Below are 18,086 nucleotides of genomic sequence, written 5' to 3' on the forward strand. Positions count from 1 at the left end.
TTCATGATGATTAAATATGTTTGTATCTCTATGAGAGTAGCAGTGTGTCCTCATGTTCATGATGATTAAATATGTTTGTATCTCTATGAGAGTAGCAGTGTGTCCTCATGTTCATGATGATTAAATATGTTTGTATCTCTATGAGAGTAGCAGTGTGTCCTCATGTTCATGATGATTAAATATGTTTGTATCTCTATGAGAGTAGCAGTGTGTCCTCATGTTCATGATGATTAAATATGTTTGTATCTCTATGAGAGTAGCAGTGTGTCCTCATGTTCATGATGATTAAATATGTTTCTATCTCTATGAGAGTAGGAGTGTGTCCTCATGTTTAGCAAATTTCAGTAACATTCTCCACCAGTAGGAGGTGCTACGAGCTAGAAGAGGGTATGGTGATGCGTATTTGTGGGTGTGGGTGTGGGTGTGTGTGTCTGTCTCTCTGTCTGTCTGTCTGTCTGTCTGTCTGTCTGTTAATACATTTTTTTTGGTGATGGTCTGTGTGAATGAAGTTAAATATAGTTTAGATCCTCGTCATGCAATGCCATGTCTCAGAATACCTGAGTTGTCCTGAGTGAAAGTAAAGCAGTGTAACTGAGCACAGCTGTCTCAGTGCAGTTTCTGGCTGTAGGTGTAACCCAGGAAACAGAGCTCTCTGTGGGGGAAACTTCTATTTGCATTGCCAGGCCTGAGTGGGTCTGCTAGTCCCAGAATAGAGCAGCGCTATCGCCAGATGTTCAAGTGTTCTCAAGGGATTTACATTAGGGGACATTACATACAGTCTCTTTGAGCTCAAGAGTGAGTATAGAGTTTGAGAGCTTGGAAGGAGTTTAACACATCAATATTCCTTTTAAATGATCTTTCTATGGTACAGAATCCAGGTAATTGTTTTAATACTTGAATTATTAGTTAAATCTGTAAAAGTCTCACAACTTAACAGCCTCATAACTCTGACACTCACTTTTGCCTTAAGACTAAATTATCTCATCAAGGCATCATAATGGACCTGTTAATGTTTTTACTGGCTACATAATGAACCATCTATGGTTGAAATGACGAAGGGATGTCAAATTATATCTATCTTCATTCAATTTGATTATGCCATTTTACTGACAAAAATAAGAACATTCTTGGAGGCGGAGTAATTTCCTATCTATGTTATACAGTTGTGATGTTACAAACGTGTCATTTTAGGAGTTATTTGACAGCAGGGTTGTCAGCAAGTATAAGAACTTTGTTAGTGAAATGTTCTGTACTTTGAGGATACACATTTCAACATTATTAGTGCAGTGGCTTACAACTGCCTTCATTGGGTGCAACAATCATCGATCTAGAAATATACCTTGAACTGAAGACACAAAAAATACAAAATCAAGTCTCTGATGAATTTCATCAAACTCCTTTATTAATAATTGGTCAAAACACATGAAAGGGTCAAAGTAACAAACACTTCAGATTCCCAAATGCTGTAAAAGAGGTGGAAATGGAGGGAAAGACAGTGACTCAGTGCTGCACACTAACAGAAATATGAGAGAGTCCCTATCAGAGATGAAGAGTCTTTATCAAATACACTTTCAATCAGGCTAATGACAGACATTTGAAAGGGGACCTTAAGAGCAGTCTGATTTCTTCAGAATCTCAGTGACAGTCTGGGAGCCCTGCTTTGCCTCACAGGTCACTGAGACCCCCTGGGTCCACTCCTGGAGAGGGAGGGTCAGGGTGTTGCTCCAGCTGTACAGGCCGTCCTTCTGTGGGCCCCAGCGACTGGTCTCCCCGCTCCTGCTGCTCCCCGCTACCTTCCAGCTCAGCGTCCAGTCGGACGGGAAGCCTCCGTTAGCCAGGCACATCAACGTGGCTGAACTCCCGCTGGTGTGCAGGGGGGGCAGGACTGTGAGTTTGGGACTGGTGTCACCTGAGAAATAAAGCAAAGAGGTACAGGAAGGAATAAACAAGGTCGTCTGCTGAAAAACATCACCATCACTTTTATTAATTTGATATTACAGATGCAATATGATGGTACATTACATATACACTGGCTCTTGGTCAAAGAAACATGTTCTATTTAGGTTAGACTATTCCGTTTTTAAACAGTCTGGAAGAACTAAGGATGTGCATGTTGATGCATTAAAAATACTGGCAACACAATTCGAAAGATTAGCCTAAAAAGACTTTGCATAAGTATGTATCTACGCAAGTGCCATAGCTATGTTGTGAATATAAAATAAAGCGAAGAGTAATACAGAAAAGAATAAACGAGGTCGGCTGCTGAAAAATATCACCGCCACTTTTAATGTGATATTACAGCTGCAATATGATACTGGCTCTTGGTGAAAGGAACAGGTTCAATTCACAAATTACGCTTTAAAACAGTCTGGAAGAACTAAGGATGTGCATGGTGATGCATTAAGCAATTGGCAACACGATCTACTTGATTCGAAAGATTGGCTTAAAAATACATCGCATAGACAGGCATTTATCTGTGCAAATTCCATAACTATCACACTTTTAAAAAGTATTCGCACAGACAGACATATATCTGCGCAAAAGCCTTATGTGTTAGTTAATATCGTGGAGAAATGTCTCAGTGCAACATGACAGATTTCAGAGTTTTAGGTCGGGGTCGGTCAAACGGATTACCCACTTTCTGACGCGCAGCACCTAGATTACAACAAGAGTAACACGAAGTTATAAACCCTGTAGGGCAGTAAATATCTTCCCATCACCAGTTTTCCAAATACACACGCACAGATGTATTCTGAGTCACTATACACAGTTCCAAGTAAAAAATACAGTTATGGTCAAAGCACAGAGACTACATTCAATCGAAAATGGCAAATTGCCTTCATACTTTTAACGTCAATACCACCAGCAGTAACACGAAGTTACAAACCTGTTTGGCCTGTTCTTCCTTTCTATTTTCTAAGAACTCATGCAAGGGATGCAGAGTAAAACATTGTGATACACTATTTGAAGGAAAAAAGTAGGCTAAGTGTACAACTACACAGTTACGATCAGAGCACAAGTTCTGCACTGTTCCAAAAAATGCGAAAAAAGTTTAAACACAGAGATATCGGTAGCCGTCATGAACTGCTCTGCTCATAGCGCAACGTATTAGGCCTTTAGTAACACATACACATACTGACAGAATAATCCAAATGTATGACCGTTTACTTACTTCCAACGTCAAGTCTACTGCCGCCTCCAAACGTGTACCACAGTGATACAAACGCTATCTGTGGCCGTACAAAAACCCCTCCTCTGATGCGCACTAGTAAGATCCCTTTAATTTCTGATATCCCAGGCAAAATTGAATCAGCTAAGATATTCCACCAATCACATTATTCATTACGGATAAAAATGCACAAAATGATATCAGTAGCCTATTTCGTTGAATTACCAAACCAGACTCGCAAGTGTATGACTTATCTGCCTAATAAAGCACACCATTGAAACATTATTAATTTAAAAACCAAATGATACAATAAAGGCAAATTAACCAAAACGTTAAGATGAAGACCAATATATTATATAGGACCAAAGATGATATTACTTACTTCCAACATCGAGTCTTGTGCCGCCACCGAAAGTCCACCACAGTGATACAGACTCATAGAGACGCTGTACAAAAACCTCTTCAAGGTACAGCGACTCTGACTGTCATTCTTTTTTTTTTTTTTTTTTTTTTTTAGGGTTTTATTTCTTTTATTCCTTTTTTTTATATATATATATATTTATTGAATGAAGAGTACATTGGGGTTGTACAGAATAAGATTACAAAGGTATCCTTCATATTTTCTGATATTTTACAACAACATAAACAACAAAAGCCCCACCCCCCACCCTCAGGAAAATAAAAATAAATAAATAAAAGAAAACACAATCAAAAAAAAATAAACAAATATTTTGAAATAATACAAAATAAAGAAATAAAGGCCAGCATATGTGGGTAGATTGAATCTTGACAGATAACATTGGGCCTCATTCTCGAACGCAGTTAAGAAGAATTTAAGAGGAATTTAAGAGAAATTTAAGAGGAATTGGATTTAGGACAACATTTGGCATTCATGAAAGTTTTCTCATCTGGGATTTGCTCTGAACTTCAGAAGACTTTCCGAACTCGAAATAGCAGTCGTAACTCGGCCAGAGTTTTCTCAAATGCGATTCCTTAAAAAACCACAAGATGGCCCCGTGGGCCATCTTGTGGTTTTTTGAGGAATCGCATTTAAGAAAACTCTCCGTGTTAATGAATTTGTGAGAAATCGTTGGTGATTGCGTTCACATCAGCTCTACAGATCCTCGGATTAAAGTATCATTAACAATTACGTTTCACATGTAGGCCTATAGTCATGATTCTACGAGGCACCGTGATGTCATAAAATAAATAAAAGGACTACACCGGAATGCTGCGCTCGTCTAGTGAGCGTCGTTTGGCACTGCCGTCTGTGCAAGTACGGCAATCCAGAATTTTCAAGTAGTTCCACGTTGGTGGAACGAACTGCCTAGCACTACCAGAGCAGGCGCGTCCCTCTCTACCTTTAAGAAGCTTTTGAAGACCCAACTCTTCAGAGAGCACCTCCCTTCCTAACTGGCACTTCGACTAGTGCTTAACTTGCACTTATAGCAGTTACATTCCTGCACTTCGTTTTTATTTCCTATTTCGTTTTTCTATTTCTTATGTAAAGTAGTATTTATTGTTACACTAGGTCTCTATTGCTCGTAGCTTGACTGTTCTATCCCTTGTACGTCGCTTTGGACAAAAGTGTCTGATAAATGACTAAATGTAATGTACACGAAACCACTTTGACATGACTCGTTTACGAGTTGCTTTCGTGTAGATTCGGTCGATTCCGACTGCACACGTCACTATGGTTGCGTGCCCTTATAAGGAGCTGGCAGGGCGTGTATGTATGCAAATTCAGGAGCACGAGAACGCGCTTTCAATTTAAGAAAACTCTTCCGGGGGAGCACAGCCCAGAAAACTTCTGCTGCGTAGGACCGCATTTTCAAGCGTGCATGAATTTGGCGGATGTCTTTTGCTTACGTTGTTTTTCCGAAGCCCGTAAGAAACATTTCAGAAGAAACTTCAGAAAATGTTCGAGAATGAGGGCCATTATGCACAAGACTAGTTCAGGAAAAGAAGAGAAAAGTTGTGAACTCAAGTGCTAGAAGTTGCTCATTGGGCCTGTTTTTTCTCGCTGGCGGCTGCCCATTTGTCTAGCAGAGGTTGCCATGTTTTTCGGAAGTGTCTATCTTTGTTGGTGATCGTATAGCGGAGTCTTTCCATATGCAATATATTGCCCAACTCCCTAAGCCACTGTTGGAATAGGGGGCCAGCGTCTGACTTCCACTGTTGCAAAATGAGGCGCCTGGCCAACAGAGTACAGAGGGAAATGGCTTGCCCTTCATAGCTTGTAATGTTGGGATCATACACCACTGAACCAAAGATGGCAAGGAGTGGGTCTGGTGTAATAGTTTTATGGAAAGCCTTTGAAATGTAGTCAAATATAAGAGACCAGAAAGAAGTTAGCTTAGAACAAGACCAAAACTGATGTGTAAGAGTACCAGTTTGTTGTTTACATTTATCGCATAAAGGAGAAATGTTGGGGTATATGTCATGGTACCTGGCTTTCGAGAAATGGAGTCTGTGAACTACCTTAAATTGAATTAGAGAATGCCTAGAGTTGATAGAGCTGCTGTGAATTCTATCCATAATTCCCTCCCAAACAGTTATTGAAATTTCCATGTTAAGTTCCTGCTCCCAATAGTTTTTCAACTTGTCAGTGGGCACCACTTCATGGGCCCTTAGCATATCATATAAAAAGGAAACCGTGCCTCTGCTACCTGGTGTAAGGCGTCGAAGACTGTCCAGTGTGTTGTGTTTGGGCATGTGCTCGAAGTGTGGTATATGAGTCTTGATGTAATCCCTAATCTGGAGGAACCTGAAGAAGTGTGCAGACGGTAAATCATATGTCTGTTGTAGGTGTTGAAATGACATTAGGTTACCTTCAGAGTACAGATCCCTTACAAAGACAATATTTTTGGCTTTCCATCTGGAAAAGGCTGGATCCATCAAAGCAGGTGTGAAAGCATGGTTGTGACAAATTGGACTGTCTATGTAGACTTTGGGTAAATCAAGAAAAGATTGAATTTCTTTCCAGATTCTTAAGGAGTGAAGGATAACAGGGTTGTTTATATAGGGAGGTGTTTTTGTTTTCGCCGGGTTATTAAGAAGTGCTGGGAGGGAGGTGGCACCACATGCGGATATTTCTATCTGGAGCCATGAGGGCACGCCCCCTTGACTACTGACTGTTGGCATACCATTTTGCCAGTGTAGTAGCGCATTCAGATTAGCGCCCCAATAGTATAGCTTAAAGTTTGGCAACCCAAAACCACCTTCTGCCCTACACTTCCCTAGGTGTTTTTTGGATATTCTGGCTTTTTTATTGTTCCATATAAAGGCAGATATGATAGTGTCCATCTTTTTAAAATAATAGAGGGGAATGAAGACAGGGATATTTTGGAAGATGTATAAAAATCTAGGGAGGACAACCATTTTTATGGCGTTAATGCGACCCACCATAAAAATGGGCAGAGTGTTCCAAAATTGGATATTCTGATTTAACTGTTGTATTTTAGAATCCCAGTTGCTGCTGAGGAGTTTCCCATGCTCCCTTGTTGCAATGATACCCAAAGTTCTGAATTGGTCTCTTGTCATTTTAAAAGGAGTGGTGCGTAGAAAGTTTAGGTCTACTTTGTCTGATATAGGCATCAGTTCACTTTTTCCCCAGTTGATTTTATAGCCAGAAAAACTGCTAAAAGTATCAATTAGCTGTAATAAAGGTGGAATGGATGATTTGGGGTGTGACATAAATAGTGTGATGTCGTCTGCAAATAGGGATATCTTATTCTCTATATTGTGAATTTTAATTGGAGCAATGTCCCTGTTCAACCTAATTTGACTAGCTAGAGCCTCAATGGCTAGATTAAATAGATAGGGTGAACAAGAGCATCCCTGACGAACACCCCTATGGAGATGGAATGGTTGTGAGATGTCACCGTTAGTGAGAATTGAAGCTTTAGGTTGAGCATAGATGATCTCAATCCAATTAATAAACTCTAGGCCAGGGGTTCTCAAACTTTTGCAAGCTGGGCCCCCCCAAAGCTGGTTAGGGGTAGTTGGGGCCCCCCCAGCGCGCGGCCCGCCACCACCACCCTCAACTACACCACCATATATAGATAGATAGATAGATAGCATATTGTTATTGATAGGCCTGACATGTCAAGGTTAGGCTATTGTTAGGCCCATACAGACAATTATTATAACTATTTATTATTATTATTACTATTGTTATTATTATTATCAGTAATAGTAGGCCTATTAGTAGGCTATTCATTATTATCACCATCATTATGTTATTATTATTATAATTAATGACTATCGACCAATTATTATTATTGTATTATTATCATAATAATAATTAGTGTTATTATTGCTATAATTTGGATACTGTTATTATTATGGGCCTCTTGTGATCTTTACAAAAAAAATCCTACAGGTCTGTCAATGTGAGACATGAGCCTGCTTTGCACTGCAAAGGTTCTCAAATCTTGGGGCAATGTTTGAAAACATATCCTCAGGTCATCCTCGATCTGTGCGCGGTTGCGGTATTTAGTTTTGAGCGCAGTCAGTCTTGAAAAGCCTGCCTGGCACAAATATGTCGACGCGAAAAGGATGAGCATTTTTAAGGCTATGTCGCAAAGGTGATCATTGCTATCCAGAATGACGAAATAGGGGAGATGCTTAAGTCTACTGTCACTCTTCAATTGCTCTTTCATGTCTATTGACAGCTCGTCTGCTGAGCAGAGAAATGGATCCCGAACTTAGGCGAATGAACGGTAGTCCTCTTTGAAATAGGACCCAAACTGATTTCTGATATTCGGCGTGATACAATGTCATTTGACATAAGTATTGCGCTGAGTTTAGCTTCTATTCTACACGTCTTGCGCGGCCGGCAAAATCAGTGTTTCGGCAATTGTATGGAGTTGGCCAAGCTTAGCAATTCTATGAGCAACTACATAAGATGCCTCCAGACACTGCTTGGAGATGGTGGTTCGTTGTTGCTGGACGAACACGTTCATGTTTAAAGAAGTCCACAGGCTTCTCTTTCTGACTTTTACGAATCAGAAACGTGTCCATAGTTGTGTTTGTTTGCTGATACAGTGCGTGTGAAGTTAATAAGGTTCTAATTTCAACGTCGTGTTCTTGTATGTGTGGTAGTGAACGACATGGATAAGGATAAGGCTGTGCTAGGCAATGATTCCTAACAAAACTAACTGTACACAATGTAGACAGGGACAGCACAAAATAGTATTCAAGTGCTGGTGTTTTATTTGTTGCAACACGGTGGATGATACAAAAATATAAAGGTAGGTGTTAAGGAGAAAAGGGCTAGCTGCAGTTGGGAAAAGGTAGCTAGCTAGGCTAGCTCTCGGGGCTACGAGCTTTTTCAAAAGACTGGGGCAAATTACTCCTTAGAATAGGCTACGAATAGACCTACTGCAAGCGCAGTAAGGTATTACTAAGGAAGGAGTGAGTCTTTAAAAAGACTGTTTATAAAGCAATGAATATCTGAATGATACAGGAAACAAGAGAAATTGAACAAACTCTGCAGAGTCATCTCAGGGTGAGAGCTTACCAATGCCTGCGTTTTTTTTTTTTATACTCGGAAACTTAGGTGCAACTCGCGTTCAAATGAAAAAACTCCGTTTTGATTGGTGGATCAGGAGCAAAACCGTATTTGATTTGTTTGGGTCAGTCCAGCCCCTTGCATTTCGCCACTGAGGGAGCTTTCACTAACCAGTGACAGGTCGGCGGTAGTTTTTTTTTTTCTCCGTCTGTGACATCGCGCCCCCCCTGGAGAGTGTTCGCGCCCCCCCAGGGGGGCGCGCCCCCCACTTTGAGAACCACTGCTCTAGGCCAAAGCCAAAGTATTTCAGGGCAGTCAACATGTACCTCCATTCAATGTAATCAAAAGCCTTCTCGGCATCCAATGCGATAACCACAGACTCATCCTTTTGTTTCTGGTAAATGATGTTGAAAAGACGACGTAGGTTGAAATATATATGTCTACCCGGGACAAAGCCAGTCTGGTCCGGGTCTATTAAGCTGGCTATGTATTTACACATTCTATTGGCCAACACTTTGCTGAGTATTTTTGTCTCCATCTGGAGAAGAGATATTGGACGATATGATGACATATCCAACGGATCCCTGTCTTTTTTGAGGATCAAAGCAATGTTTGCATTGTAAAGTGTGGGGGGTAGTACTGAAGTTTCCTTAGCATGGGTGAACATGCGCAAAAGCAAAGGGGCGAGTCTAGATGAGTATCTCTTAAAAAATTCAATGGTAAACCCATCCGGGCCACCGGCTTTGTTGTTAGGGAATTGAGAAATAGCTGTTACAATCTCCTCCAACGTTATGACGGCGTCCATTGCCTTAGCTGCTGTTTCGTCTAGTGTAGGGAGCTGGCTGTTCTCTAAAAAGTGATTCATTATCTGTGGATCCGTGGATTTGACTTTAGACTGGTACAGGTCCTCATAAAATGATGCAAAGGCCTTGTTTATTTTGACTGGATCTGTTGTGAGGTTACCCTGTTTGTCTCTTATTTTGTGAATGGCGCGTGTAGCCTGTGAATGTCGCAGCTGTCTTGCAAGAAGTCTGTGAGGCTTGTCACCCAATTCAAAATATTTTTGTTGTGTTTTAGCAAGTAGTGAGCCAACTCTTTGAGAAAGTATAGTATTATATTCATATTTTAAGTTGGTGATTGTCTCTAGAGTGGCGTCATTGGGATTATTCTTATATGAATCTTCTTGAAGAGATAGGTCACGTTCTATAGCTTTTAGTCTACTGCCTTCAATTTTCCTTTTACTGGAGACATAAGCTATGACATGGCCCCTGATGACAGCCTTCAGTGTTTCCCACAGGATGGAGTCATTGACGTCACCAGTGTCATTCTCTGTGATAAAGTGAGAAATCTGTTCTTGAAGGTGGTTAGTAAACTGTTCGTCTGCTAATAGTGTGGGGTCAAAGCGCCAATGATTGCGTCCAGCTCTACCTTCCCCTATTTTAAGTACCATGGACAATGGAGCATGATCTGATATTACAATAGGTTGGTATGTTACAGTTTCCACAGTCGATAACAGTTTTGAGTCCAGTAAAAAATAATCAATACGGGAGTATGACTTATGAACTGGAGAGAAGAAAGAATAGTCCCTCACTGTTGGATGCTTAAGCCTCCATATGTCAACTAGGTTGAGATTGTCAGCCAAAGTATTTAGGCGAATACAGGAGTTTGATTTTTGAAGGGATTTGGAAAACTGTTTATCCAGAAGAGGGTCTAACACGCAGTTAAAGTCCCCCCTAGTATAATATTAGTACTGGAGATGTCTGGAATCAAATTAAAGACCTTCTGAAAGAAGTCTGGGTCGTCAAAATTAGGTGCATAAAGGTTGACAAGTGTTATTGGCACAGAGTTTAGGGTTTCAGTCACTACTAGAAACCTACCATTGGGGTCATTAATTGTAGAGGACTTAATGAAAGGGACATTTTTTCTAATTAGGATCGCCACCCCTGCTGCTTTAGTAGTAAAATTTGCTTCATACTGTTGGTCTACCCAACTGACCTTAAGTTTACCTTTGGTGGTATGTTTAATGTGTGTTTCCTGCAGAAACATTATGTCTGCAGACAAGGATTTCAGATATGCAAATACTTTAGCACGTTTCATAACATGACCAAGACCCCTCACATTCCAACTGACAAACTTATAGCCACTTCCATGCACTTGAGTTGTAGAATTATGATGTGCTATTATCTAGCTTTGTAAAGCAAAGTAAATATACACTGTCAAGAGAAAAACTAAAGATATATATATCAGCTGGCAAATAAAAATTAAATGAAAATGAAACCCATAACCAATAACCCACCCCCCTCCCCCCCATAGCCTGGAGACTACCACCGAGGTAGCTCCTGCTGCTGCATGACATCTCGTGGGCTCTCATGTCTCGAACTCGCAACCCACCAGGCTATAGGCCTGCCCCTTCCTACTTTATAACAGTAACAACAAAACAATAATGTTACAATAAACTCTTTGTTAACACACTACACATTTTAGACGCTACCCCTTCAGATAGTGTTACGGTAAAGCCAATGCCTCAGGAGGCTAATAATAGTAGGTAGAAAAAAAAAAAAAAAAGTTTAGCCTAATTTTTAAAGTGACAACATATATGCTGATGGCTATAACCACACAAAAAATCGTTCACCATAATATCATTCACTTCTAAAGAACCATTAGCGATAACATCAGAAAGGAAAATGTAAGTAGCCAAGGTACAGGCATGACGTTATAGTAGACAGGTAGCATAGCAAGCTACATAAAAAAAACGAACTGCTGTCCTCTTTAACTCACGTCTAGTCAGAAACTCACAGATCGTATGGTTGTGATGTGGTATGGCTGTTGAAATCTCTGTATCCATGCTGTCCATCTACTCGTTCGGCCGTGGACGTTTTAACGAAGACACAAGCTCTTGAGCCTCTTGGGGAGAGAATAGCCGTTTCTTGCCTTTATCAAGCGTGACAAACAGCTTAGCTGGGTAGTGCAGAGTAGGTTTGAGGCCAAGGTTGTAGAGATCCTTCATGACATCTCTGTATTCAGATCGCTGATTCAAAACATCCGGACTGTAATCCTCAAAAATATGAATTGGATTGCCACGATACTGGAGTTTACCTCTCATCTTGCGGGATTCACGTATCACCCGATCACGAACTTGGAACTTGTGAAAGCAAATGACAACTGATCGGGGTTAATCCTCTGGTTTTGGCTTAGCGGTGAGGGCACGATGAGCACGGTCTAAATCTGGTGTTGAAGGCAGGACATTTTCCCCCAACACCTCCACCAGTAGCCCAGCAAAGAATTCTGTGGGACGTGAGCCCTCGACTGACTCAGGTAGGCCAATGATACGTATGTTATTCCTTCTGCTACGTCCCTCCAAATCCACCACCTTTGCCTGTAGCTTAGCATTGTCGTTGGCTAGGGCTGAGCAGCTAGTTACTAATTCCCTAATTCTATCGCTGACCGCATTGGCATTGGCCTCAAGAGATAGCAAACGAATGTCCTGGTCATCTACTTTTGATTGCATCGTGTCTAGTTTTGTCTCGAGGGTTGAGAAAGCAGATCTGAATTCAGTCGAAAGGGCCGCTCTATGTTCTTCTAACATGGCGGCTATGGTGTCCATATCAGAACGGCCAGCAGCTACGCTATCCTTGGCAGTAGTGTCTTCCTTTCTTTCTTTATTTCTGCTGTTTTTCGTGGCCAACTTCTCACAGGATCGATTATTAGGGGTTAAAAGTTGTAAGTGAGTATTCGTAGGGTAGGAAAAAGGGGCTAAATTCTATACATTTATAAAGTAGGTGGGAGCGTGAAGTAAATGCGTCTACTCCATGTTCACGACGACCGGAACTCTCTGACTGTCATTCTAATGCAGTCACTGTTACATTTAGGACAATTCAAACTGCTCCCATACAGCTGGTTGTTAAAGTGAAACTAACATAAATAACAGTATTTTTAGTGTTTTTGTTTTAATTTCCAGTAAACTCTCTTCAGTACAGCAGTGGGGTAGTTAGTGTTGCAAGAGAGATATCTGACTTATATATGTGCGGACGATGAACAGTTTTATTTGTTATTCTGATAAACTGTATATTTGTTTCATTCAGAATAATAATTCAAAATAATAATTCAATGTAATAATATTTCTTAGATGTATTTGGCCAAGAAAGCATTAGTAATGGTGTGTGTAGAGAAGTAGAGAAGTGTGTGTTCTGCTGATATAACCCCCTCTTGTCCTGTGTATGACTACAAATGTAGAGATATAGAGATGTGTGTATTCTGGTGTGATAATCAGTCATGTGGAGCCTGACTGGGGGAGGTTTTTGTACGGCGCTTTATCACTGTGTGAACACCCAGTCACTTATAACGTGGAAACTCTGACAGTAGTAAACTCCTGCATCCTCAGCCTGGACATTACTGATGGTCAGAGTGAAGTCACTGTGAGTTCCACTGCCACTGAATCTGGATGGAGTCCCAGACTGAAGTGTTTTGGCATGACGGATAATGAGTTTAGGAGCTGCTCCAGGTTTCTGTTGATACCAGTATAAATCAAGGTTTGATTTCCCTGCATCATACACATCCCTGCTGGTTTTACAGTTCAGAGTGACTGATCCTCCCTGTTGAACAGCTTTCACTGCAGGAGTCTGAGTCACAGTGACCTGTCCATATGAGACTGCAGAGAAGACATGTAGAATAGGAAGATATATTTAACCTCCCACATATGTTCATGTATCTTTACTTTACACACAAGATCTGGGTTAAAATAAATAAAACTTACTCTGAAAGCAGAGGACAAGTGTCCAGAGGAACATGAAGATGAAAGTCATTGTTGAGTTCTCCACTATGAGAATCAGCTCTTACCCATGAAGTGGTGAACTCACAGGGCTATAAATAATCCCCCCAAGACTAGAACTGTGACCACTCATGCAAACTGACACATCTACTGTATGTAAATGATTTTCCTGAGTGAAACAGACCGTTAGGGTTACAGTAATGATTAGTATGTACACACACATAGATGTAGATGTGATTGGTAGGAAAATATTTTCTATGAAATGGGTAGATTGATTGATAGATTATTGAGCAGCCTATCAGTTACTGCTGTTAGCCCAGATACATCTAACAAAACATCATTTAGGTTTAGACTGTTGGCCTACTGAAGAGTCTTTATTTCTTTTCATGAGCAGAGGGAATGGGGATCAGAAGGTGCCAGTTAGAAACTGGGGAGGTTGGACATATTTGCATAACCAAAGTGTGAACCTTTTGCTCTTGAGAGCTTTATATCTCAGAAAGAGGAGAACTGGAACACTGAACACCAGCCTGTTTTAGAAGAACAATCTGACAAGAATGACTTTTCTCATTAAATTCCTCTGGGCACTCCTGTTCTGTATTCCAGGTAATGTATTTTACAAACTGAAATGGATTATTTGAAATCATTTTACAATTTGTTTTACAAACGTGATGCTATGAAATGTTTGTAATATTTCAGAATGCAGGGGCCAGATCAGTGTGACTCAGACTCCAGCAGTGAAAGCTGTTCTTGTGGGACAAACCATCAAACTGGACTGCAGAAACAGCAGCCCCATCCGCAGCAACTACCTCTCCTGGTATCTTCAGAAAACTGGAGAAGCTCCCAAACCTTTAATTTATGGGATAAGCTACCTTGGTTCAACTCCAAGTCGATTTGTTGGTGAAGGATCCAGTGGGGGCAGTGAGTTTAGTCTGACCATCAGTGATGTCCAGGCTGAGGATGCAGGAGTTTACTACTGTCAGAGTGCACACGTTATAAGCAGTAAGTGGGTGTTCACACAGTGATAAAGCGCCGTACAAAAACCTCCCTCAGTCAGGCTCCACATGACTGCACTGCTGCTGCTGCAGGAGGTGCTGAAGCATCACAGGAGCAGAAGGTTACACGGTACAACTCTACATGTTTGAAGGAAACATTTATAATGTAAACAAACAGTATGACATATCCACTGTTAAATACTGGCGTAAGATTTTAATTAGCCTATAAATGAAAGAGAATATTGTGAAGTAAAAGGTGGAAAAGCAAATACAGCAGAAATTAGATTATGCCAGGGTCATGTCCAATCCAGTTCTGCTCATCATCTGAGGTCCCCTTGTTCTCATCCATCTCCCCTGGTGCACTCATCCTACTACACACTGTTCAGTCCTCTACCTGACTGTTACACAACACACTTTACCAGAGGACACCGCGCCTGTCTCCTTCTCCAGATTCTGTCTCCTTATCTGGAAGACAGGTTTGGGATATTCCCCAGGATAGGTGTACTGGTATAACTCCAGTATTTCTCTCAGTGTGGAGAACAAGTGTAATGTTGTACCCAGATGAAAAACAGTTAAAGAGTAACTGGAGCTTTAGTGTATATTCAGTGTTAATGCTTGCACAGTGAAATGCTCAGGTTGGGTGTCCCTGTGTGATGGCTGTCTCTTTGATCTCCTGGCCAAACACCAGAGATCTTTGTCCACCTTCTGGATTTAATCACCGTCAGAGTGAATGTTGCCTTGTAGCTGCACATGACTGCATTGCTGCAGCTGGGAAGAACTCCAGAGTCCTGCGTAACTGTGGCATGGCAGTCATGGCTTAAATTAACTGATCCAATACGTTTTCTCAGGTAATCAGTCATCTCAAACTCAAACACCTCAACACTCAGTGCCAGACCAGTAGGGACACTGTTGGCCTCTTTCAGGCCAGCACAAAAGCTTTTCCTCTGGCATGAACTCCAGTGATTAGCCCCGGTATTCTGCTTCTGTTACTCCAGGGCCGAACTGAGGCCTTCTGCTATCATTCAGTTAGTACTTCTCATGTCATTTTCTCATCTGTCATAACTACAAACTGATATAAGCAAGGATGTGAATAATGACTTCCAGACCACTTGTGTAGTTACTGTGTATCACACCCTTCAGCACCTGCAGTGAGCTCCAGCAGCAGTGCAGTCATGTGGAGCCTGACTGAGGGAGGTTTTTGTACAGCGCTTTATCACTGTGTGAACACATATTTACTGCTTATATAGTGTTCACTCTGACAGTAGTAAACTCCTGCATCCTCAGCCTGGACATTACTGATGGTCAGAGTGAAGTCACTGCCAGTTCCACTGCCACTGAATCTGGATGGAGTCCCAGACTGAAGACTGGACAGTCAAGCTGATACCTTCTGCTGCTAATCTGTATGCACCACATGGAGACAGTGGTCTGCTTGAGCCTTACCAGATGGACTGGGATGGGACTGCAGTATAGCCCACACACACACTCCCAGAAGCAGACAGTGGCCTCACTGTTGTGTGTGTGTTATGACTCCTACAAACACCCCCATTGGACTTCAGCCAGGTATGCAGTTAGGACAGTTCATTCCTGTATCAGACAATGAGATCTGCACAGATACACCCTCAGTTTGTCAGGTAACAGCCCTGTCAGTGACATCACAGTCTTCATCATTTGATGTGAGGTGTAACAGCCCTGTCAGTGACATCACAGTCTTCACCATTTGATGTGAGGTGTAACAGCCCCGTCAGTGACATCACAGTCCTCATCATTTGATGTGAGGTGTAACAGCCCCGTCAGTGTCATCACAGTCTTCATCATTTGATGTGAGGTGTGGCAGCCTTTCAGATCCCCAGTTTTCTGAGCTAAAATCTCTGCTACTGTCCTACACTGATGTGTTCAGCAAGAGTCCAAATGACGAACCAGTGGATGAACCAGTTCAGTTCAGCACAAAATCAACACAAATTCAGCACCACCAACCAGATAGCATGCCTACCGCACCTCTCTCCATATGCAGTCTTTGATCCAGTCAGAGGTAGATGGCCCAGTCTGTGATCCAGTCAGAGGTAGATGGCCCAGTCTGTGATCCAGTCAGAGGTAGATGGCCCAGTCTGTGATCCAGTCAGAGGAAGATGGCCCAGTCTGTGATCCAGTCAGAGGTAGATGGCCCAGTCTGTGATCCAGTCAGAGGTAGATGGCCCAGTCTGTGATCCAGTCAGAGGTAGATGGCCCAGTCTGTGATCCAGTCAGAGGTAGATGGCATGCTGGCCCAGTCTGTGGAGAAAGGAGTGAAGTAGGAGAGTGGAGAGGAGAGTGTTCTTGGGATGGCGTTGGAGAACAACTAAACTATCTCAGTTTGAACTCGTTTGTCTACGTGAACTCTTTTGCCAACACCACCAACCCCTCCAGAGGATTCCAAGGGTTACACTGGCTTTGTGATGAGAGACTCTGATGGACTCAGGTTCAGGTTCAGATGACCGACAGGTCCCTTCATCTCTCTATGTACATTATAAACTCACGTGTGGGGTGCTGTAAAATGTGTGTGTGAAGTATGAAGTGTGTGGGGTGCTGTAAAATGTGTGTGTGAAGTATGTAGTGTGTGTAAGATGTCTCAGTTGTCATTGTTGAGTTCCTCACAGTGAGAATCAGCTCTTACTCATGAAGTACTGAATCCATAGGATGATAAATAATCCCCAAAACTAGAACTGTGACTCAATCAAAGTGACACATTGATGTAAATGATTCAGCTGAGTGAAACAGACGATGACCGGACCTATTTATTTAAGCTTCATGGCTGTCAGACTCGTTTGGGGTGTAGGACCATGTCATGTCATTAAGAAATGAAGAGGGAAAGCCATATGTGAATTTGAATACTCTGTTTGTATGTTTAATTATGTGTGTACTGTAAATGTATAAATATGGCTTCAATTATGATGATTATATTAGTTTTACATTATTTAACTAAAATGCCCTTTACATGATCATTAATTAAATGAGCTACCATTTCTTGATCTCCATGATGATTAAATATGTTTGTATCTCTCTGACAGTATGTCCTCATGTTCATGATGATAAAATATGTTTGTATCTCTATGAGAGTAGCAGTGTGTCCTCATGTTCATGATGATTAAATGTGTTTGTATCTCTATGAGAGTAGCAGTGTGTCCTCATGTTCATGATGATTAAATATGTTTGTATCTCTATGAGAGTAGCAGTGTATCAGTCTCCACCAGCAGGGGGTGCTACTAGCTTGAAGAGGGTATGGTGCTGTGTATTTGTTTGTGTCTGTCTGTCTGTCTGTGTGTCTGTAAAAAAAAAAAAAAAGTTTTATTTTTGGTGATAGTCTGGTGGTACCTTCATGTGTGAATGAAGCTAAATATAGTTTAGATCCTCGTCATGCAATGCCATGTCTCAGAATACCTGAGTTGTCCTGAGTGAAAGTAAAGCAGTGTAACTGAGCACAGCTGTCTCATTGCAGTTTCTGGCTGTAGGTGTAACCCAGGAAACAGAGCTCTCTGTGGGGGAAACTTCTATTTGCATTGCCAGGCCTGAGTGGGTCTGCTAGTCCCAGAATAGAGCAGCGCTATCGCCAGAAGTTCAAGTGTTCTCAAGGGATTTACATTACGGGACATTACATACAGTCTCTTT

At 41.5% G+C, this 18,086-nt stretch overlaps 2 gene segments (V, D, J or C); both read right to left on the reverse strand.

Annotated features, from left to right (window-relative positions):
- The window catches only part of LOC105893723, a 137,596-nt gene that overhangs the window by 106,445 nt on the left and 13,065 nt on the right, over positions 1–18,086 (reverse strand). The window contains 1 exon segment of the V gene segment in view: positions 15,671–15,692. Coding sequence covers positions 15,671–15,692 — 22 coding nt within the window.
- LOC116224116 lies at positions 1,383–13,516 on the reverse strand. The segment is given in 5 exon segments: positions 1,383–1,909; positions 3,552–3,603; positions 11,153–11,155; positions 13,028–13,332; positions 13,438–13,516. Coding segments are annotated over 5 exon segments (711 nt in total).

The sequence above is a fragment of the Clupea harengus genome, chromosome 16 (genome assembly GCF_900700415.2).
Source record: "Clupea harengus chromosome 16, Ch_v2.0.2, whole genome shotgun sequence".
NCBI lineage: Eukaryota > Metazoa > Chordata > Actinopteri > Clupeiformes > Clupeidae > Clupea > Clupea harengus.